The 20,049-nt window shown below is 45.4% G+C and overlaps 1 protein-coding gene across 1 annotated transcript in view; it reads left to right on the forward strand.

Annotated features, from left to right (window-relative positions):
• The window catches only part of LOC136646006 (guanine nucleotide exchange factor DBS-like), a 221,996-nt gene that overhangs the window by 179,646 nt on the left and 22,301 nt on the right, over positions 1 to 20,049 (forward strand). Inside the window, exons 25-26 of the mRNA XM_066622524.1 lie at positions 4,119 to 4,185; positions 17,551 to 17,660. Of these exons, the coding sequence (XP_066478621.1) occupies positions 4,119 to 4,185; positions 17,551 to 17,660 (177 nt within the window). The remainder of the gene's footprint in view (positions 1 to 4,118; positions 4,186 to 17,550; positions 17,661 to 20,049) is intronic.

The following is a 20,049-nucleotide window of genomic DNA, read 5'->3' on the forward strand; positions in this document are numbered from 1 at the left end:
GAACCCGATAGACCTTCTTAGGGGAAAGTTATGTGATTGGAGACCAAAACATAACTTTCCGTCTTTGCTGTCCATTGGTTTTCTGTAATGTAATCCACAGTGGTCAGCCATGTATTCAAGGACCCCACAGAGGCAGACAGTAGCATAGCCAGAGGGGTGGTGGTGTGTTAAGTACAGCAGGCGCCACAATGTGCCATGTAAGCACACCATCACTCACCATCCAAGCCATTCCCAAAGCCAGTGCTGGCAATGCATAGGCATCACCTGCTGTACTTACTGTGCCGTCCCTCCTTTGGGCTCTGACTCAGTGGAGGCACAGAATCTCCCGCTGGCTCTGGACCCTCTGATAGTTTCAGATTGAGAAATGAAGCACACATGCATACTCTCAGAGAGATGTTTAGGCAAGGGCATATACCCAACTGGGCTAGCTTCAGTGCAGTGCTTTTTCCAAGGCAATGCTGCAAGGGTGGGAGGAATATTCTAGCACTGCTACACTTCCCCAGTGATGCAGGATGTGGTTTGTTATACTAGGATATTGCCTAGCAAGTACTTTCTAAGTTTGCTGTTCATTGTTTCTGTATTATCTGTTGCTCCCTCCTAGCCTTTGGAGCACTCCCCTTAGAAATAATTTGATATCTAGGCCAAACCTAGCTGCCAAGGTATTCATCATTCAATGGAGTTGTGTTTTTGTTTTTTTTAAAGTTTTTGTTAGATATCATGTATGGAATTAAAATGGGTTCTGTATTGATTTCCTGCTTTCCTCCCAAAATCACCCAAAGCAACTTACAACTATGTTAAAAACACAGACAAAATCAGGCTATAAAATGCAAATATATGTGTGTTTAAAACATATAACTATTAAAAATATATAAACAGCAATTAAAAATGGCCAGCGGATGACAGGGCACCCAAAACACCATAATCAGTGTTATTTTTAGAATAATTATAAACCATTTCTCCACATTAAAAATAAAGTTCTCAAGTGCAAAACGAATGAGCAACTGGTCCATTCTGCAAAGAAATGGACAGTCTTAACAAGGCACAAGAGGAGACTCACAGCATCCACTTGGATGGTGTTACCAAAAAGGGCTGTTATGTTTTAAGGGGAATTATTATATTACCCCTTTTGGAAACTTTATAGGATCGCAGGCTGGATAACAAAACAGCGTAATACAGAGAAAATCCCTTGTATAGCTTAAAGAGGAGACTGGGAGAAAGATAACGTTATTTTATGTAATATTTTTATTACAAAAACACATAGGTAAACATAATACATTTCTTGGTTCTAGTACTTGAAAAATGTACCTAGCTTTTATGGTGGTTGCATGTGCTATGTATTTGGTGCATCCGAGAAGGAATCAGAAACGGATAGGTTGTAGGGAAGGATTTTAGGAGTCCCTTAATCTGCTAAACCCAGTTTGCTAACTAAAGATGGGGAAAGAAGGGAGGAATAGATGGGGAAGAAGGGAAAGAGTTTCAGAAACGCAAGATAGTTACCTGTCCTGGGGAGCAGTTGGGGAGGGGAGAGTCCCGTGGAGGACCTTTTGCCTTGGAGGGGGCAGCCAGAGAGAGAGCCATGTGGCGGAGTTCTCTCTTAAAAGGGGCTTGGCTGACCTGGAAGCTGGATGTGAATGACCCGGATGTGACCTAGAGCTGTCCTAGATGTGCATGCTCATTACACACAGTAGGACACGTGGAGCATGCAAGAACATGAAGACTGGGTATCAGCCATGACTGGGGGAGGGAGGCAGTTTGCATGAGGAGTTTAAGAGTGATAAAGCTACAACAATAGAACAATAGACTTCTTCCTCCAGAGGTGCATGCTTGTTTTGCATAACAGTGATTGAATCAGGAGGCATCCCTGCATTGCTAGAGGTTGTGCAAACTTGTGACTTCTACCAGGGCCTTGGAAAAGTGTACTGGGGGAAGGGTGTCCTGTATTCTGAGGTTTGACCTGCATGAGTTTTAGTCCATAATACATACAAAATCACAACTTGGAAGGGAAAAGGAGATTTTCACGTAACAGTGGGGCGCTACTGTTCTTCCTCTGCTCAATATAAGGGATTCACAATTTAAAGAGGTGCCTCTGCCCAGTTAGAGGAGCAAACCCATCGCACAAATAAGATTAATGGCCCACTCTCATCCACAGTAGTCTCTTTGCCAGTCTGCAGAGCACTGCCACCAATGCAGGGCCCAGAAGGCTGTGTGCTGCCAACAGCACCCCACAAATTGACTGCTAGCATGGTTTGACTGGCAGCAGGGCCTTCAAGAGGAATTCTATCAGGGGGTACAAAGTTTCTTAAGGGCCGTTTCCCAAAGAGGGGAAACAGAGTGGGGGGGCAATGGGGTGGGCACCACGTCTGCAGCAGCTGTAGCCCTGCAGCTGTGTCCCCGAGCTCTCATCCACTCCTTCATTTGTAAGCAGATCCACAAGCCAAAGAGCTCCTGGAGCAAGCCAGCTTCCTCCCAGACGTGACACTGTTAAGGAATGTATGCATTCCTGGCCCTGCTGCATGTGGCTTCTGGCAGTAGTTGCTGCCATGTGCCATGTGCACCCCATGTGGGCAGTGAGTCTGGATGAGATAGGAAAACGTAAGATCCCAGGAAATTTTTGGGCCCCCACCTTTGGCTCCTGGGCCCCCTTTCTGACCTTGTACACGGGTACAAATTACCCCCTTTACCCCCCTCTCCTAGGCCCTGACTGGCAGAGTGGTGGTAGATTAGAGTGGGGATTGGACTGGGACAGGGGCAGATCAGAAGCAGGTTGGAGGGCAGATCTTGGTGGTAGTGTCACCCGACATATCTGAATGACCTGGATCAGAACCCCTGCTCCCAGAAGGCTCCTCAAGGCTCCACCAATAAATGAGCTGACACAAGTTTAAGAAAAACACGGGGTTTTTACACTGTGGTTTGGAAATGTTAAGAAGTAGAGGGAGATACTCCTGTTGTGTTTTTTATCTCCTTTAGTCCTCAGTGCAAATGAAAGCTCTGGGGTGGCGATGTGAACCAGATTTGTGGTTTGCCTGGCCAGAGTCACAAGTATGGTTGGATATAATAATAATAATAATAATAATAATAATAATAATAATAATAATAATAATAATAATAATAATTCAGGTAATCATTTCTCCCTTACCTATAATTTCTAAAGCACTGAGGATTGTAGTCATCACATGGAAGGAATCAAGTGAAACAACCACATTTAAAGGCTTTTAACAGAATGGCCTTCCCAGTCACCACTCATTAGATTGTCACTGACCTGTCCTGTCTTGGTGCTGGCTACTGTGTATACCTCCTGCTTTGCACCCCAGACAAAGGAATCTATGCAAGCTTCTGTGTATGAGGAATGTACCTCATAGGTTCCAAGTACTTGAGTGCAGAGTGTCCCGAACTTAAACTGTTCTTGGCACCCTTAGAGTAGTTCCTTCACAGAGGCCCTACAGTTCTGTTGCTGTACAGCCTGCAATCTTAGAGACGCAGCAGGAACTTCCTGCAAAATATCCTGTGGCATCCCTTTGAGTTCACTGCAGTGTCATAAGAACATAAGAACAGTCCCACTGGATCAGGCCATAGGCCCATCTAGTCCAGCTTCATGTATCTCACAGCAGCCCACCAAATGCCCCAGGGAGCACACCAGATAACAAGAGACCTCATCCTGGTGCCCTCCCTTGCATCTGGCATTCTGACATAACCCATTTCTAAAATCAGGAGGTTGCACATACACATCATGGCTTATACCCCGTATTGGATTTTTCCTCCAGAAACTTGTCCAATCCCCTTTTAAAGGTGTCCAGGCTAGACGCCATCACCACATTCTGTGGCAAGGAGTTCCACAGACCAACCACACGCTGAGTAAAGAAATATTTTCTTTTGTCTGTTCTAACTCTCCCAACACTCAATTTTAGTGGATGTCCCCTGGTTCTGGTGTTATGTGAGAGTGTAAAGAGCATCTCCCTATCCACTCTGTCCATCCCCTGTATAATTTTGTATGTCTCAATGCAGGGGAGTGTCCCAGGATGTTGCAGCACAAAATTTGGGAACTGCTGTTCTACATTATTATCTCATGCACCTGCCCAAATGCTAATACAGATGCCACCTTTTCTTGTTTTCTTCAACAGAGGCAAGCCAGCTGCACCAAAGAATCACTGAGAGTGTTTATCATGCACCTATGAATTCATCCTCCAGGTAATTGCTCCTTCAATGGCTACTTTTCCCAGGACACTGTTGTAGGGAGTGTTGTGATAGAATACAGGTGATGCGAAATGAACTTCACCACAAGGTATATCAGAGATTGCTGTGACAAGAGACAAGCCAGTGACTGAGATTGGGTCAACTGATTGTTCAGCTGGAAGTCATAAGAACATAAGAACATAAGAACAGCCCCACTGGATCAGGCCATAGGCCCATCTAGTCCAGCTTCCTGTATCTCACAGCGGCCCACCAAATGCCCCAGGGAGCACACCAGATAACAAGAGACCTCGTCCTGGTGCTCTCCCGTACATCTGGCATTCTGACTTAACCCATTCCTAAAATCAGGAGGTTGCGCATACACATCATGGCTTGTACCCCATAATGGATTTTTCCTCCAGAAACTCGTCCAATCCCCTTTTAAAGGCGTCTAGGCTAGACGCCAGCACCACATCCTGTGGCAAGGAGTTCCACAGACTGACCACGCGCTGAGTAAAGAAATATTTTCTTTTGTCTGTCCTAACCCGCCCAACACTCAATTTTAGTGGATGTCCCCTGGTTCTGGTATTATGTGAGAGTGTAAAGAGCATCTCCCTATCCACTCTGTCCATCCCCTGCATAATTTTGTATGTCTCAATCATGTCCCCCCTCAGGCGTCTCTTTTCTAGGCTGAAGAGGCCCAAACGCCGTAGCCTTTCCTCATAAGGAAGGTGCCCCAGCCCCGTAATCAGCTTAGTCGCTCTCTTTTGCACCTTTTCCATTTCCACTATGTCTTTTTTGAGATGCGGCGACCAGAACTGGACACAGTACTCCAGGTGTGGCCTTACCATCGATTTGTACAACGGCATTATAATATTAGCCGTTTTGTTCTCAATACCCTTCCTAATGATCCCAAGCATAGAATTGGCCTTCTTCACTGCCGCCGCACATTGGGTCGACACTTTCATCGACCTGTCCACCACCACCCCAAGATCTCTCTCCTGATCTGTCACAGACAGCTCAGAACCCATCAGCCTATATCTAAAGTTTTGATTTTTTGCCCCAATGTGCATGACTTTACACTTACTGACATTGAAGCGCATCTGCCATTTTGCTGCCCATTCTGCCAGTCTGGAGAGATCCTTCTGGAGCTCCTCACAATCACTTCTGGTCTTTACCACTCGGAAAAGTTTGGTGTCGTCTGCAAACTTAGCCACTTCACTGCTCAACCCTGTCTCCAGGTCATTTATGAAGAGGTTGAAAAGCACCGGTCCCAGGACAGATCCTTGGGGCAGACCGCTTTTCACCTCTCTCCATTGTGAAAATTGCCCATTGACACCCACTCTCTGCTTCCTGGCCTCCAACCAGTTCTCAATCCAATTAGAGGACCTGTCCTCTAATTCCCTGACTGTGGAGTTTTTTCAGTAGCCTTTGGTGAGGGACCGTGTCAAATGCCTTCTGAAAGTCCAGATATATAATGTCCACGGGTTCTCCCGCATCCACATGCCTGTTGACCTTTTCAAAGAATTCTATAAGGTTTGTGAGGCAAGACTTACCCTTACAGAAGCCATGCTGACTCTCCCTCAGCAAGGCCTGTTCGTCTATGTGTTTTGAGATCCTATCTTTGATGAGGCATTCCACCATCTTACCCGGTATGGATGTTAGGCTGACCGGCCTATAGTTTCCCGGGTCCCCCCTCTTTCCCTTTTTAAAAATAGGCGTGACATTTGCTATCCTCCAATCTTCTGGTACCGTGGCTGTTTTGAGGGACAAGTTGCATACCTTAGTCAAGAGATCTGCAACTTCATTCTTCAATTCCTTAATAACCCTTGGGTGTATGCCATCAGGGCCCGGTGACTTATTGATCTTTAATTTATCAATGAGGTCTGAAACATCTTCTCTTTTAACCTCTATCTGACTTAACTCCTCGGTTAGGAGTTAAGTCAGGAAGGTATTTTCCTATAGAACCCATTGTGGGATCCTGTCTTGATAGTTTTGCTGAGCTGTTCCTTACACTGTGTAAGGAACACTATCCCATCTTTATTTGGGACTCTGGGTAACTACCATGCTTTGGTTCTAACCACAGACTTCTTAGTGTAGGACTTCATGTAAGATCTGTGGCAAGGAAGGGCTATGTGTCGTGGCAGGGGAGGTACAGGCTTGGGATGTTATGGGGCTGAGGAGCCCAGGAGTCACAGAGGCAGTTCACATCAGTCTGCAAAGTCTCACCCTTCACTAACTCAGTGACTTCTGAGCTGCAAGTTGGTAGTTTTCAACAAAGCAGGCAGGCTCATGTGAAAGTAAACAAGTGGATCGGACTAATCTTGTAGTGACTCATCCTAATGCCACTATTTACATTGTCCAAATAAATCCTGACACACCCCTAAGAAATTATGAAGCATCCATTCTAATAAGATATACTAGATATGACCAGGGCCAATGCTGAGTGAGAAGAGAAAAAGGACTATATTACTGATTTGCCTCTGCTGAGGGGCAGGAAAGGTCTTTATATCTGTGCAAGTTAGCACTCAGTCTCCTTCATCTCCTCTACCTATAAGGCAGAAACCCAAAGGTATGTAGGGATAATGCCTTAAGTCTGGAAAGATAACAGAAAAGGGAGTGTGATGCAATGCTTTTGGCATGTCTCTGAAACAGGGAAAGAGGAACACATTTGTTCAAGCACATGAAATTCAGTAAATGCAGAACAAGTAAATCTAGTATATCCATAAGAACATAAGAAGAGCCCTGCTGGATCAGGCCAAAGGCCTTTCTAGTCCAGCTTCCTGTGAGCAGTGGCCCACCAGATGCTTCAGGGAGCACACAAGACAACAAGAGACCTACACCCTGGTGCTCTCCCTTGCATCTGCATTCTGAGCTAGCCTACTTCTAAAACCAGGTTGCACATATCCATCATGGCTTGTAACCCATGATGGACTTTTCCTCCAAAAATGTGTCCAATCCCCTTTGAAAGATGCCTAGGCCAGTTGCCATCACCACATGCTGTGGCAAGGCATTCCATAGACTAATTACAAGCTGGGTAAAGAAATGCTTTCTTTGGTCTGTCCTAACTCTCCAACACTCATTTTTAGTGGATATCCCCTGGTTCTGGTATTGTGTGAGTGGGAAATTGTTGTGTGAGAGTGTTGTGTGAGACGGAAATCTCACACAGTGAGAGAGTGTTGTGTGAGATGGAAATCAGTCTGCTAAAATTACTAAGGCAAAATGAAGCCCATTCAGAGTGAAGACAGACAATGCCTCCTATGCACACAGTCACATGAGAATACTTAGCCTCACAGAAATAACAGACTGTCAGAACTCACAAAACTAGTCGTTCATCCAGTCCAGTCATTGGTTCTTCACTGGATTAAAAAAATAATCTATAAGCAGAGTTCTTTCCCAGACACACACACAAGCACCCCTCAATTCAATAACACAAATGCTTGACTGTGTATATACCCTGATGATGCACTTCAGCAGTTAGCACTGGCAATTGAATTCAGTTTCCTAAGTATCTTATCTTTCATTTTAAATAAAAAGGCAACTCCCTAGTACTTCTGATTGCAAAGATATGCTTGAAAGGCACGTGCAGTGCCTGGTGAATCTGAGGAGCCAAGAGAGTAGCTGAATGAGATTTTGAGTTGTCAGCTGATAAGGGTGGCAGGGCTCTGAGTGGCTCCACGAATCTTCCTATGACTAGCAATACTTAGTATTTAACATTTGTTCTTTCTGAGTGTGCAAAGCGCTACAAATCTATTATCTTGACGTGGTCCTTACAATGAGCTTGTAAGCAGTGCCGGTCCATCCATTATCCACTGATAATGCGGCTCACATCAAGTGGGCGAGTGACCAGGGGAGCAGCTCACAGACTCTGGATGCCCTTCACCTTGTGCAACAGGGACTCTGTGGGCCTGGGTGGGTAGCTTTGCCATTCTCTGTCCAGCACATGGCAAATTGGGCAGGAGGCAGATGACCTTGGTGGTGGGCCAGATTCAGCCCACTGATCGTAGGTTGCCAAACCCTGCTTGAATAAAAAACGAAGTGCAGGACATGCTGGGAGCTTCTGTTTTGTTGACAAAGAGTGTGCAAGAAGGAGTAAGCTGAAGAGATAAAGGGTTGGACTGCTATCTTCTGCATAGCTTGGCGGAGGGCACCTGTGCAGCTTTGGATGAGTTGTGAAACTCATGACTTTAAACTGGGCACTGGGGAGGACTTGAAATTTCACTTTCTTGGGGGGGGGGTTATTGCAGACAGACTACAGAGTATGCTCCATTGACCACTATGGGACTTACTTCAGAGTAGACATGCATAGGATTGGGCTCACAGGATGCAGTCCTACCCACACTTTCCTGAGAGTAAGCCCCATTAACCACTATGGAACTTACTTCAGAGTAGACATGCATAGGATTGGGCTCACAGGCTGCAATTCTACCCACACTTTCCCAAGAGTAAGTCCCATTGACCACTATGGGACTTACTTCAGAGTAGATTCACTTGGTGGAACAGGACTGGCTCCCCCTTATTTAATTATTTCTTTTATTTTAATTTAATTATTTCTTTTATTTTGCTTGATGATGTCACTTCTGGCCATGACATCACTTCCAATGGGTCCTGGACAGATTGTCATTCTAAAAAGTGGGTCCCGGTGCTAAATGTTTGAGAACTACTGCAATAAGTTGTTAGTAAGTTGACACGGGGTGTGTGTGTGTGTGTGTGTGTGTGTGAGACTCTACAAGTTTTCAAAATCACTAAAATCAGAATTTGGAGGAATAATCCCATCATGTTATATATCAATCCATGCGTAATTTCATGCAGAATGCAATGAAACAAACCACATTGAAATATCTGTGTTCTAACAAAAGGTACAGCCAAAAAACCAGTGGGGTTGGGGCGATGGTACATCACCACACCCACCACCTGGGGCATTGCCCCGCCCACTACATGGGGTGAAGCACAGGCCATGTGTTGGGCCTTGGAGAGAGAGAGAGAGAGAGAGCAGGATTGTGAGAGGGCCAAGACCTCTCCTATAAGAGGTTGGGTGATAGACCGAGCTGGAAGGTAGCTTGATCCGAACACAATGCTGGGTGCTTGGAGTAATGCTTATACATTTGAATGGGGATCAGGATGTACTTATCACTTATCAACAGAATTTCAACACCAAAAGCTGGAAGGCATTTCAAGTTTGCATACAGTAATGTAGGAGATGCTTAAACAGTGATTGGATTAGACACAAGACTTCCTCCCATAATGTGTGACTATGGGGGGTGGTGGTGGTTGTGTAACCATGAGCTTGTGGCTTGACCAGAGTCCTGGAAATGTGCCCTGTAAGCTGGGAGAACAGTTTAGCTTGTATGATATTATAATCCATAATAGCATAACCAGATATATATAGAGAAAATCACAGCTAAAAGGCAAAAAGGGGGATTTTCACGTAACAAAATGTCCATTTGCGTGGATGATGTACTTTTGTTTATTTAGGAAATGTGTGCAAAGAAACTGAGGCCCGGAGCAATGTGTAATTAGTTTTCTAAATATGAGTAGCGGAAGATCAGGTTTACTATAAAGGACTCCACCCAAGCAATATTTGCAAGGGACTGGAATTTTTAATGCTTCACCATACACAATCACGGCTCCCCTATGTCTTCTTTATCTTGGCAGTGTTATAGAAGGGGTCTGCATAATTTGTGACCCACCAAGCTGAACACAGACTTCCTGCCCTGGATTATGGTTGCCAGATGTTTGATGCACCACTGTTTTTACAAATCCAGGCAGTCAATCAAAACAGGAAACTTGAGCCCATTGTGGGCCTCCAGTGTGAAAGGCCTTGACAAACTGCCTTCAGTGGGCACCTTTTTCCAAAGGCATGCCCCGACAGAGTCACTCTGCCACAACTTCGCAACGGCTTTAGGCACAGAGGTGGTCTCAGGGATCCGCAGCAGGGCCTTGGTAGCTGCCCAGTGATGCAAGCTCATGATTCACCCTGGCTCCATATATATACACAGCAGCTGTGGCCATGTCTAGCTTAGTGAGTCACAAGACATACAGGCCTGTCATTGAATTTTGACACCTGTGTCAGTTTCCTACAAAAGAAAAGTGTGGGTAGCTGCAGAATGTTCCTCTTTAGCGCCTTGCAACTGCCAACCACTGTTCTCTACCCACTTATTCAAGGGAACTTCCTCCCTAGCACGTGGTCTGATCCAGCAGGGCTTTCTTCTTATATGCTGAAGGGTGAAACTAGACACCTGCCTTTGTTGTCTACACATCTGTCCAATCTGCTTATAAAGCAGCAGAATGAAAGGGGTCTCATTTTTACCACAGAAGATATGTACAGACGATGGGAGCTGAAATGTCTCTTCTTTCATGGTGTCGCTAAAGGCGCTTGCTTTCTAGCCCAGCAATTTTTCAACCAGTGTGTCACTGATGTGCCATGAAAGATCCCCGAGTGTGTCTTGGAAGTTTGGAGTTGGAAATCACTGAAAAAACTCTTTTGGGTTCTGTGGCTCAGTTTTTAGGGCAACTGTCCTTAGTCCAGAATAGTCTGCCCCTTTTCCAGCAGAGGAAGAGGGACAAACAATTTGTTACTATGGACAATTGCCCTCGAAACTGAGTTGCAGAACCTGGAAGAATCTCCCCAAAGCTGAAAGTAACATCACAATAGGTGAAGACCATAGAGATCAGTGTGCTGTGAAGGGAAAATAAAAAACTTCAAAAATCATTATTCTAGCCCAGGGGTGCCCAAACCCCGGCCCTGGGGCCACTTGCGACCCTCAAGGACTCCCAATCCAGCCCGCAGGGGGCCCCCAGTCTCCAATAAGCCTCTGGCCCTCCGGAGACTTGCTGGAACCCACACTGGCCCAACACAACTGCTCTCAGAATGACGGCCAGCAGTTCAACCTCTGGTGTGAGCTGTGGGACGAGAGCTCCCTCCACTGCTTGCTGTTTACGTCTGTGATGCAGCAGTGGCAGAGAAGGAAAGGCCAGTCTTGCTTTGTGCAAGGCCTTTTATAGGCCTTGAGTTATTGCAAGACCTTCATTCATTCATATAAGTTCCCTCTCTAATATATTCATTTACATAATTTTATTCAAATTTGAAATGTAAATTAATTATTTTTCCCCCCAGCCCCCGAAGCAGTGTCAGAGAGATGATGTGGCCCTCCTGCCATAAAGTTTGGACATCCCTGTTCTAGCCTGTCTCAAATACTGGAATGGAACTAGGCTGGTGAAAAAAAAATGCATTAAGTAACCAGAGTATGGGCAGGGCAGGATTTGAGCTTGGTTTGCAACTTTATTTATAGGGATCAGATTCCCCACCCCCTGTTGCTTTATACAGTGTGCCAAAATGGGGCAGTCCTCTAAAAAAACTTCCCCTTCACATGTAGCTTGACCCTTGACCCACTGAGTACAATCCCAAAAGAGCTGAAGGGCTCTCAGAGGAATTTCTGCAAGAATTTTTACTGCTGCTTGCGTAAATGCCATGTCTGGGTGAAGTGATAGACTTCAGGCAACCTCTATGCAAACAAGTTGGGTGTGCCTCTGCAAACACTCAGTAGGTAAATTGGGAGGAGAAGGTTTGCCCATGCTGGGAGGGCATTGTGTTTAATAATGTGTGATGATCCAAAACTGAAAAGGGGTCTGGCTCACCTCCATGAACCTGACTTGTCCCTCACCTTTGGATTCCCTTCAAGAACACACCACTTGCCAGGACCATGCATGAAATGATAATTCACGGGTTGCTGCTACCAGGAGCATGTAGGGAAAGGAGTGGGGAGAGGATGAAACCAAAGGTGACATTCAATGCATTCCTCCCAGTGCTGCCCTTCGGAGAGGGTCAGGGAAACTTCTGAGGCCAACAGACTTTTGGCTCTTTTGGCTCCTCTTTCTGACCACGCAAGAAACTGCTGCCTAGGCTGAAGAAGAAGGCAAATTGTTTATTTAAGGCAGTGGTTCCAAAACTTTAGGAGCTCAGGGACCACTAAGGCAAAATTTGGAGACAGCAGGGACCACATGCAACCCCTGCACCCCCACACACAAAAAATACAATTAAATTTGTAATACATAAGATTATTTCATAATTAACGTGATGGTTGTGCTTGCATTTGCTTCACTAGTTGTGGAATTCTTGGCTTTATACTGCTGCTCAAAGCTACACTCATGTCATCACTAGGGTCCAACCGATTCCTCTGCTTATTTTTCATCATTAGCAGACTAGAAAATCCCTGTTCACACAAAAAAGTTGCTGAAAACACAACAAAGTACCACAAGGCGATTTTCCCAAGCTGAGAATAAGAAACTACCTTTTTGTACCAGAATTTGTGCCAGATTCAAAAGCTTCCTTGCGGTTGCTGTCAGTTTGTAATTCGATGACCTCTTCCTGAATTTTATCAGGCAGTTCCCCAGCTTTGAGGGTGAAAGGGTTTCGAATCACTTTCCAGATTGCTTCCACTTCAACTCTGTAGCATTCTGGGAAGTATCGAATGAATTCATCTTTAAGTGTTTGCAGGTGGCGCAGAATGCTTCCTTGGACTTCTGCTATGATAGAAGTATAACTCTTGTCGTCAACAAGGGTTTTCAGCGTCTGAAAAAAGAAATAGTTTTGCCTTGACTTTATCTATCCATAATTCAATTTTGCAAACAAATGAGCGAAGTTTGTCTTGAAACATGAAGATGTTTGCAGTGCCTTCCAATGTTTTATTTCCAGAACCTTGCAGCTGCAAATTTAGCTTGTTTAAATGTGGAAAAAATATCCACAAGATAGGCCAGACGCATCTGGAATTTTGGATCACAAAACTGCTCCAACTGCTCATGTTTTTCTCAATTAAAATTACCTTCAGCTCCTCCCTGAGCTCATCGTCCCAACATGTTTCCTTTGGAAAGCCAACGAACTTCGGCGTGAAAAAGTAGTATTTTATGCTCAGCGTCTAAATCAGCACACAATTTTTTGAACACACATGTATTAAGTGAACTGCTTTTGACAGTGTTCACCATTGTCATGGCCAGTTTCATTGTATTAGCCAAGTCTTCTGTCAGTGTTTTGGAAGCTAACACTTGGCCATAAATGATGCAGTGTGTTGTCAACATCAGGCAGTTCTTCTCTTTCACCAATGTTGCTAGACCCAAGCATGATCCTAGCATAGCAGGAGCTCCATCTGTACAAAAACCAGCAGGCTTTTCCCACATCATCCCATGCTTCTCAAAATAATCACTGATTATTTTCATAACATTGGATCCTTTTGATGTAGTTTCCAGTTCTCGCGGCAGTAGTAATTCTTCTTTGATTGTGTTGTCCTTGTCTAAAAATAGGACAAAGACTAGTAATTGGCAACACTGTTCAATGTCAGTAGTCTCATCGCACTGCAGAGCAAAATAATGTGAATTTTTATTTTTTGCCAGAAGCTGCTCTTCAATATCATGCAACATTTTTTCAATTCGTACCTTCACTGTGTTGTTTGACAATGGAATTTCTTGCATTTTTTTTTTTGCTTCCTCACCAAGAACATCTTCAACAGTGGTCAGCAAGCAAGGCTTCACTCTGACTCACTGAGTGTGTGTGGTTTTTTGGTTTTTGCAATTATTTGTGCCATTTTGAATGACGCAGACAGTAATTTTTCATACGCTGTGTATCTTGCACCACCTGTTCCAGGCTTCACTTCCTTCAAAGTCTCCAATTTTCCTGCAAAGAATTCTGGTGGTCGATCACTCAAATTAGGATGGGCGGTCTTCAAATGACATTCTAACTTTGTAGGTTGTAGCGCTTCATTGCTGAGAACAGTGGCACAGATCACACACTGGGGGTCTTGTTTCTCGATTTACTTCAACCGCAGTGAATCCAAACTTGATGTAACTGCTGTCATGTTTCCTCTTTGGTGCCATTTTCTAAAAGACAACACATAGAAAACTTCACCATTAGCTAGCTGTTGGAACATTTTTACATGAATCCAGAAGAATACATGGAACACAAATAATCCCCCCCCCAACTCAGAGGTTTTCACACCCACCCACCCAATTCAATTCAGTCTCTTTTTCTCCACACCAGACCACATTACGCACAGCCCTTGCCTCTTTTAAGTGTGGAAAAACATCCCAAAAAGGGAGAGGGTGAGCACAAGGGGATTATAGACAAGTCATGCAAGGTAGTTAAATGAGCCAGCAAAAAGCACACACACCCCTCCACAGGTCCTTTTGTTGCACAGCCCTGGACCTGCTCCCCCCTCTCCACACCACCCAAATTTACTTGTGAGTCCAGAGTCTTTAGGAAAGTGTTCAACACACTTTAGGCAGGTCGGTCCTGAAGGAGAAGAGACATGTGAAGGAAACACCAGCTCAGAGAGATGTCTCAGAATGGCTGCTGCATGTCCCAGGAAGAAAAGTCCTTTTGGTGTGCACTGCAAGGTCTTTAGAGGAAAAAAGAGCCTCTCTTGACTTCCTGTTCTAATTGCTGTCATTCTCTAGCTGTGGACTACTTTGGTTAGGACAAAGAGAGCATGAGCAAGCTGATAGGCTGCAGCCACAAAACAACAACTGCCCACTCTGCCATTAGTCTGTGGAACTCCTTGCTCCAGGATGTGGTGAGGGTGTCTAGACTAGATGCCTTTAAAAGGGGATTGGAGAAATTTCTGGAGAAGTTCATCACAGCCACAGTGTGACTAAAAGCCCTATTCTAGGCCTGTCTACTCAGAAGTAAGTCCCATTATAGTCAATGGGGCTTACTCCAAGGTAAGCATACATAGGATTGCAATCTGAGGAGATTGGGGAACTGGCCAAGTGTGGGGTGGGGGAGGGCTTCCCATGGACAAAGTTGCTGCTGCTACTCTTTGAGGAGGAAGAGTCAGGGGTTACACCTGCTGTACTTGGCTATGGTGGTGCCTGTTCTGCAACTTCTGGGATTGCTTCTCCCCAGGTGGGCAGCTTGTAGTAAGACAGCCGAGGTGCTGCCTGTTTCTCTCTCCAAAAAGGGTGCAAAAACCTGGTTGCCTGGATCCCTTGCTCCACCCCTGGGCATTAGAAGAGCACATCCAGGAGCCCAATCCTGCCAACTGGGGGTTGGGGGTTGAGCATACTGTTTCTCCCCTCTCTTGCTGCCACACTGCCTCCGACTCCCTACCCTGGCCAACTGGAGTCCAGACTCCCAGGGAAATCACATCCAGAGAAACCCACTCCCAGAGAAACTCCCCCAGCCAGCCAGCCAGCCAGCCATGCCTTTGGGAGCCTGCTCCTTCTCCTCCTCTCTCATTCCTCCCCCTCCTCAGGACCCCCACCTCCTCCCCTCCCCAGGATCCCCCCTCCCCAGGCCCCCCTAATCTGCGAAACCAGGCTACAAGGGCTCACCTGAACTCACAGGGTCAAGGAATGGAGGCAGTAGGCTGGAGGCAGCGGGTGGCAGGGCACCTCTCCTCTGCATGCAGCTCAGCCACGAGGCTGCACAAACGCGCGCACCTTACAAGGCGCCTGCGCTTTACTTTTTTGCTTGTCTGGGCACTCACAGACAAGGAGGGAAGGGAGGTGGAGGGGGGAGGCAGGAGATGGAGAAAGGCTATGCTCTGATTGGCTCTGAGCTGCTCTGATTGGCTGCTGGCACTGCAGAGGCTTTTTTTATGCGTGGAAGGGCATTTTTTTTTCTTTTTTCACCAGAGACGTTGTGGACCACCTGGGGGGACGCTGCGGACCACCTGGGGGGACGCTGCAGACCACCAGTGGTCCACGGACCATGGGCTGGGAACCCTAGATTTAAGAGGATTGTTGCATTAAGACACAAAAGGGAAGACAGAAGACAAATTGGCAGATTCTGTACTTGAGATCAGAGATAACATCGTTTAAAAGAAGAATCAACAAGTTTCTAATCAGACTTCCCTGGTGTGCCAGTCACTTACTACTAAGGCCTCTCACCTTATAACCTACCAAAGCTGGAGAGATTGAGGAGCCCACCTTTCTAGGCTGTCCCCTGCTCAATTCACTCTTTTGTTGAGTGGAGGCTCACCTCACTCCTCCTGTCAGAGGATTAAACTACCTGTGTGCTGCTGCAGGAACTACCTGGAGACTGACTAGGAGAGTTTGGTCATGTATTGTGGCCTCCCTTGTGTCCTACCTTGTCCTTGTAATGTGATATCGGTGCCTCCAGGCACTTTGCTGTCACTGGTGGGAGCACTGGTGATTGTGAGGAGCTCCAGAAGGATCTCTCCAGACTGGCAGAATGGGCAGAATGGGCAGCAAAATGGCAGATGCGCTTCAATGTCAAGTGTAAAGTCATGCACATTGGGGCAAAAAATCCAAACTTTAGATATAGGCTGATGGGTTCTGAGCTGTCTGTGACAGATCAGGAGAGAGATCTTGGGGTGGTGGTGGACAGGTCGATGAAAGTGTCGACCCAATGTGCGGCGGCAGTGAAGAAGGCCAATTCTATGCTTGGGATCATTAGGAAGGGTATTGAGAACAAAACGGCTAGTATTATAATGCCATTGTACAAATCTATGGTAAGGCCACACCTGGAGTATTGTGTCCAGTTCTGGTCGCCGCATCTCAAAAAAGACATAGTGGAAATGGAAAAGGTGCAAAAGAGAGCAACTAAGCTGATTACGGGGCTGGGGCACCTTCCTTATGAGGAAAGGCTACGGCGTTTGGGCCTCTTCAGCCTAGAAAAGAGATGCCTGAGGGGGGACATGATTGAGACATACAAAATTATGCAGGGGATGGACAGAGTGGATAGGGAGATGCTCTTTACACTCTCACATAATACCAGAACCAGGGGACATCCACTAAAATTGAGTGTTGGGCGGGTTAGGACAGACAAAAGAAAATATTTCTTTACTCAGCGTGTGGTCGGTCTGTGGAACTCCTTGCCACAGGATGTGGTGCTGGCGTCTATCCTAGACGCCTTTAAAAGGGGATTGGACAAGTTTCTGGAGGAAAAATCCAATACGGGGTACAAGCCATGATATGTATGCGCAACCTCCTGATTTTAGAAATGGGTTATGTCAGAATGCCAGATGCAAGGGAGGGCACCAGGATGAGGTCTCTTGTTATCTGGTGTGCTCCCTGGGGCATTTGGTGGGCCGCTGTGAGATACAGGAAGCTGGACTAGATGGACCTATGGCCTGATCCAGTGGGGTTGGTCTTATGTGGGCTTACTGCCTGGCTCTCTCCTCAGGGCAGTTGCATCTGTTGCTTGCTCACCTGCAGTGCTACCTGCAGTACAGGTAAGTTTCCTTCTGTATCCCGGTTCTTCCTTGTAGAATAGGAATAGTGACGTTTAAAAATCCTTCCTAACTTGTCTTTATTCAGCAGTGGTCCAAAGCACTGGTTTTCAGTTGTACTACACAGGAGCTATGAAATATATTTTTCATGCCTTCTGCTTGCCACCTAATACTTGTTCCATTCTTTTTGTCTTTAAAGATACAGCAGAAAGTCTATGAGCTTGTGTGAAAACAAATCTGAATTCTCAAGCCTGGAGGCACCAAGCAATCGGGACAAGAACACCAGTCCCAACGCCAGACAGAAAAGAGGTAGGATGTTGTGATGGTATGGAAGGACAACTCATAGGCAGAGTCTGGGAGAGGGTGGAGGAGATGGTGTGGACATTACTTTTCTCTCCTGTGAGTATTTCCCTTTTGAACACTGGCAGTTTGGCAAGAGGGAGAAAACCCCTAAAGATCCAAGCAGCTAAAGAACAATGATCTCCCGCAGTGTTGGGAGAGGTACATAGAAACTGCAAGCTGAAACTTTTTCCCCTTGATGAGGAAACACTGGCATTCCTGGAAGGGGGGGGCAAAATGCTAAGTTTTACAGGAGCCCGAATGCCTATGTAAAGTAGTCCCTCCCCCTCATCCTCAGAGCTATTTGTGGCTGCAAAAGCAAAGTGGAAGAGATGCATGCAAAACATGTACTCTGCCACTGATCTATGGCTACTCTTCCTCTCCATGGAGGAGATGCATGGTTCCTCCTCAGTCAAGCCAAGCTATAATTTTGGCTTGTGAGGATTGGCCCTTGCCCATTGCAATGGTACAAAGCTGGAATAGTGAGTATGGACCATCAATGGTCTATATTACCTCGACCAGTATTGTTTCCATTCATTGACAATGACACTCCAAAATCTCAGGCAGGGATTTTTCCCCAACGCTGCTACCTGAAATCATTTTAATTGGAGGTGTCAGGGAGCAAATTCAACTGACAGCTCATTCCCTTGGCAATATGTTCACAACAAGCAAAGCCTTCTCCGACAGAGAGCTCCCATTGTTGAGAAGACTATTATGGGTAGAGCTGGCACAGGATAAACCAAACCCCATATGAAAAAAGCAAAGTTGTCTACATCTTCCATTTGTTCCCCAGTACACGCACAGCAATTTCATCAACCTGGAAAGTTGAAGTATTCAGTATGGCAAAATATTTCAATACTTCTGAAATAGAACTGAAAAGTTGTATTGCAACAAGCCTTTTTTTTTTAATGTGAGCTGTACATCATGCATTTGGACAACTAGTTGTTTTACTCTATTGAGGTTGGGGTCTCCGAAGACATATTTCAGAATTCGCAGTGGTGGGAGAGGTGTTAACACTGCTGCTTCATGTGCTGTTTCATACTTCCAACTGCTTGCATGGTGCCTCTTTTTCGCCATCTACTGGCTATCATGAGATTTAGGTTAACTTTGAAATGTCAGGGATCCTCAGTGGTGTTTGTGACACACAGTCTCTTGAAGTCAAGAAACAAATGGTTTGCAGAAGAATGACTGAGTTCAAGACGCATCATGAAGACAAACAATACATTTTTAGAGGGTGAAGCGACTTGTTCATGCCTGGATAACCTATTCCTTGTACAAAAGGAGGGAGGACCAGGGAAGCCTTTTTCACACTACACCTGCCAAGTGGAGTCACTCACCAAGATGAGTGCTATGGTAGATTTCAAAAATAAGGGTAGGGAAAGACATTTCTCTGTATGGGAGATGGAGATCCTTACCAAGGTTTGAAGGCCTATCTGTGAATATATTCAAACTGCAGTGATTTTAAGGACCTTTGTTGTGGTTACTGTTTAATATATCTTTGGCAACATTATCAGCACAAGTCAAACCCAAACAGTCAGCCCTGGTTTGTTTTTTTATTTTTCAAGCAAAGAAATGCCTCTGTTGGATGCGTATCTAGGACATGGGCCCATTGAATTCTTCATAATGAATATCACTCAGTGCATATAAGAATAATGAGTTGGCCAGAAATATATTTGCATTTGAAGAATGATCACATATGGCCTGAAAGGCAACAAGAGCAATGCCCTCCCAGGTGCTACCATAGAGCATGAATTCTAAGAAACTGCGCTATATGCAGTTTATATATGCACAGCCTCAAGCAGCAGGAAGGTTAAGGTGGCCTCTCTGTGGATAATCTCTCCAGGTCCTGGAGACCTAGCATGGCATAGTGGTTCTGGTGTTGGTTTTAGACCTGGAATACCCAGGTTCAAATCCCCACTTGGCCACAAAGTTGTTTTTTTGGGGGGGGGGGGGGCGATCACAAACCTACCTCACAGGGTTGTTGTGAGGGCAGAAGGTAGAAAGGAACCAGGCAAACCACCCTGAGCTCAGTATACGGATAGAGATTATTGTAGCCCAACAAAATTCAATTCCTTGTTTTCCTTCCACCAGCATGCAAAAAGGAAATGTTCGCATTTTAAAACTTTCCACACTTGATAGAGATGCTGCCGTTGTCTCTCTGTGTGCTTGTGTTTGGTTTTTAAATCTTTAACTGGTATGTTATACATTGTTTAAATTACAGTGTCGTTTGTAATGATTCTTTTTTAAAAAGAGATTTTTAATATGCTGCTTCTTTTTGAAAGTCACGTTGGGAGCTTTTCTTAATTGAAAAGTGGTCCGTGAAACAAATAAATGTTTTGGAGTGAATGCAGAAGGCTAC

This window comes from Tiliqua scincoides, chromosome 3, assembly GCF_035046505.1.
Source record: "Tiliqua scincoides isolate rTilSci1 chromosome 3, rTilSci1.hap2, whole genome shotgun sequence".
NCBI classification, from domain to species: domain Eukaryota; kingdom Metazoa; phylum Chordata; class Lepidosauria; order Squamata; family Scincidae; genus Tiliqua; species Tiliqua scincoides.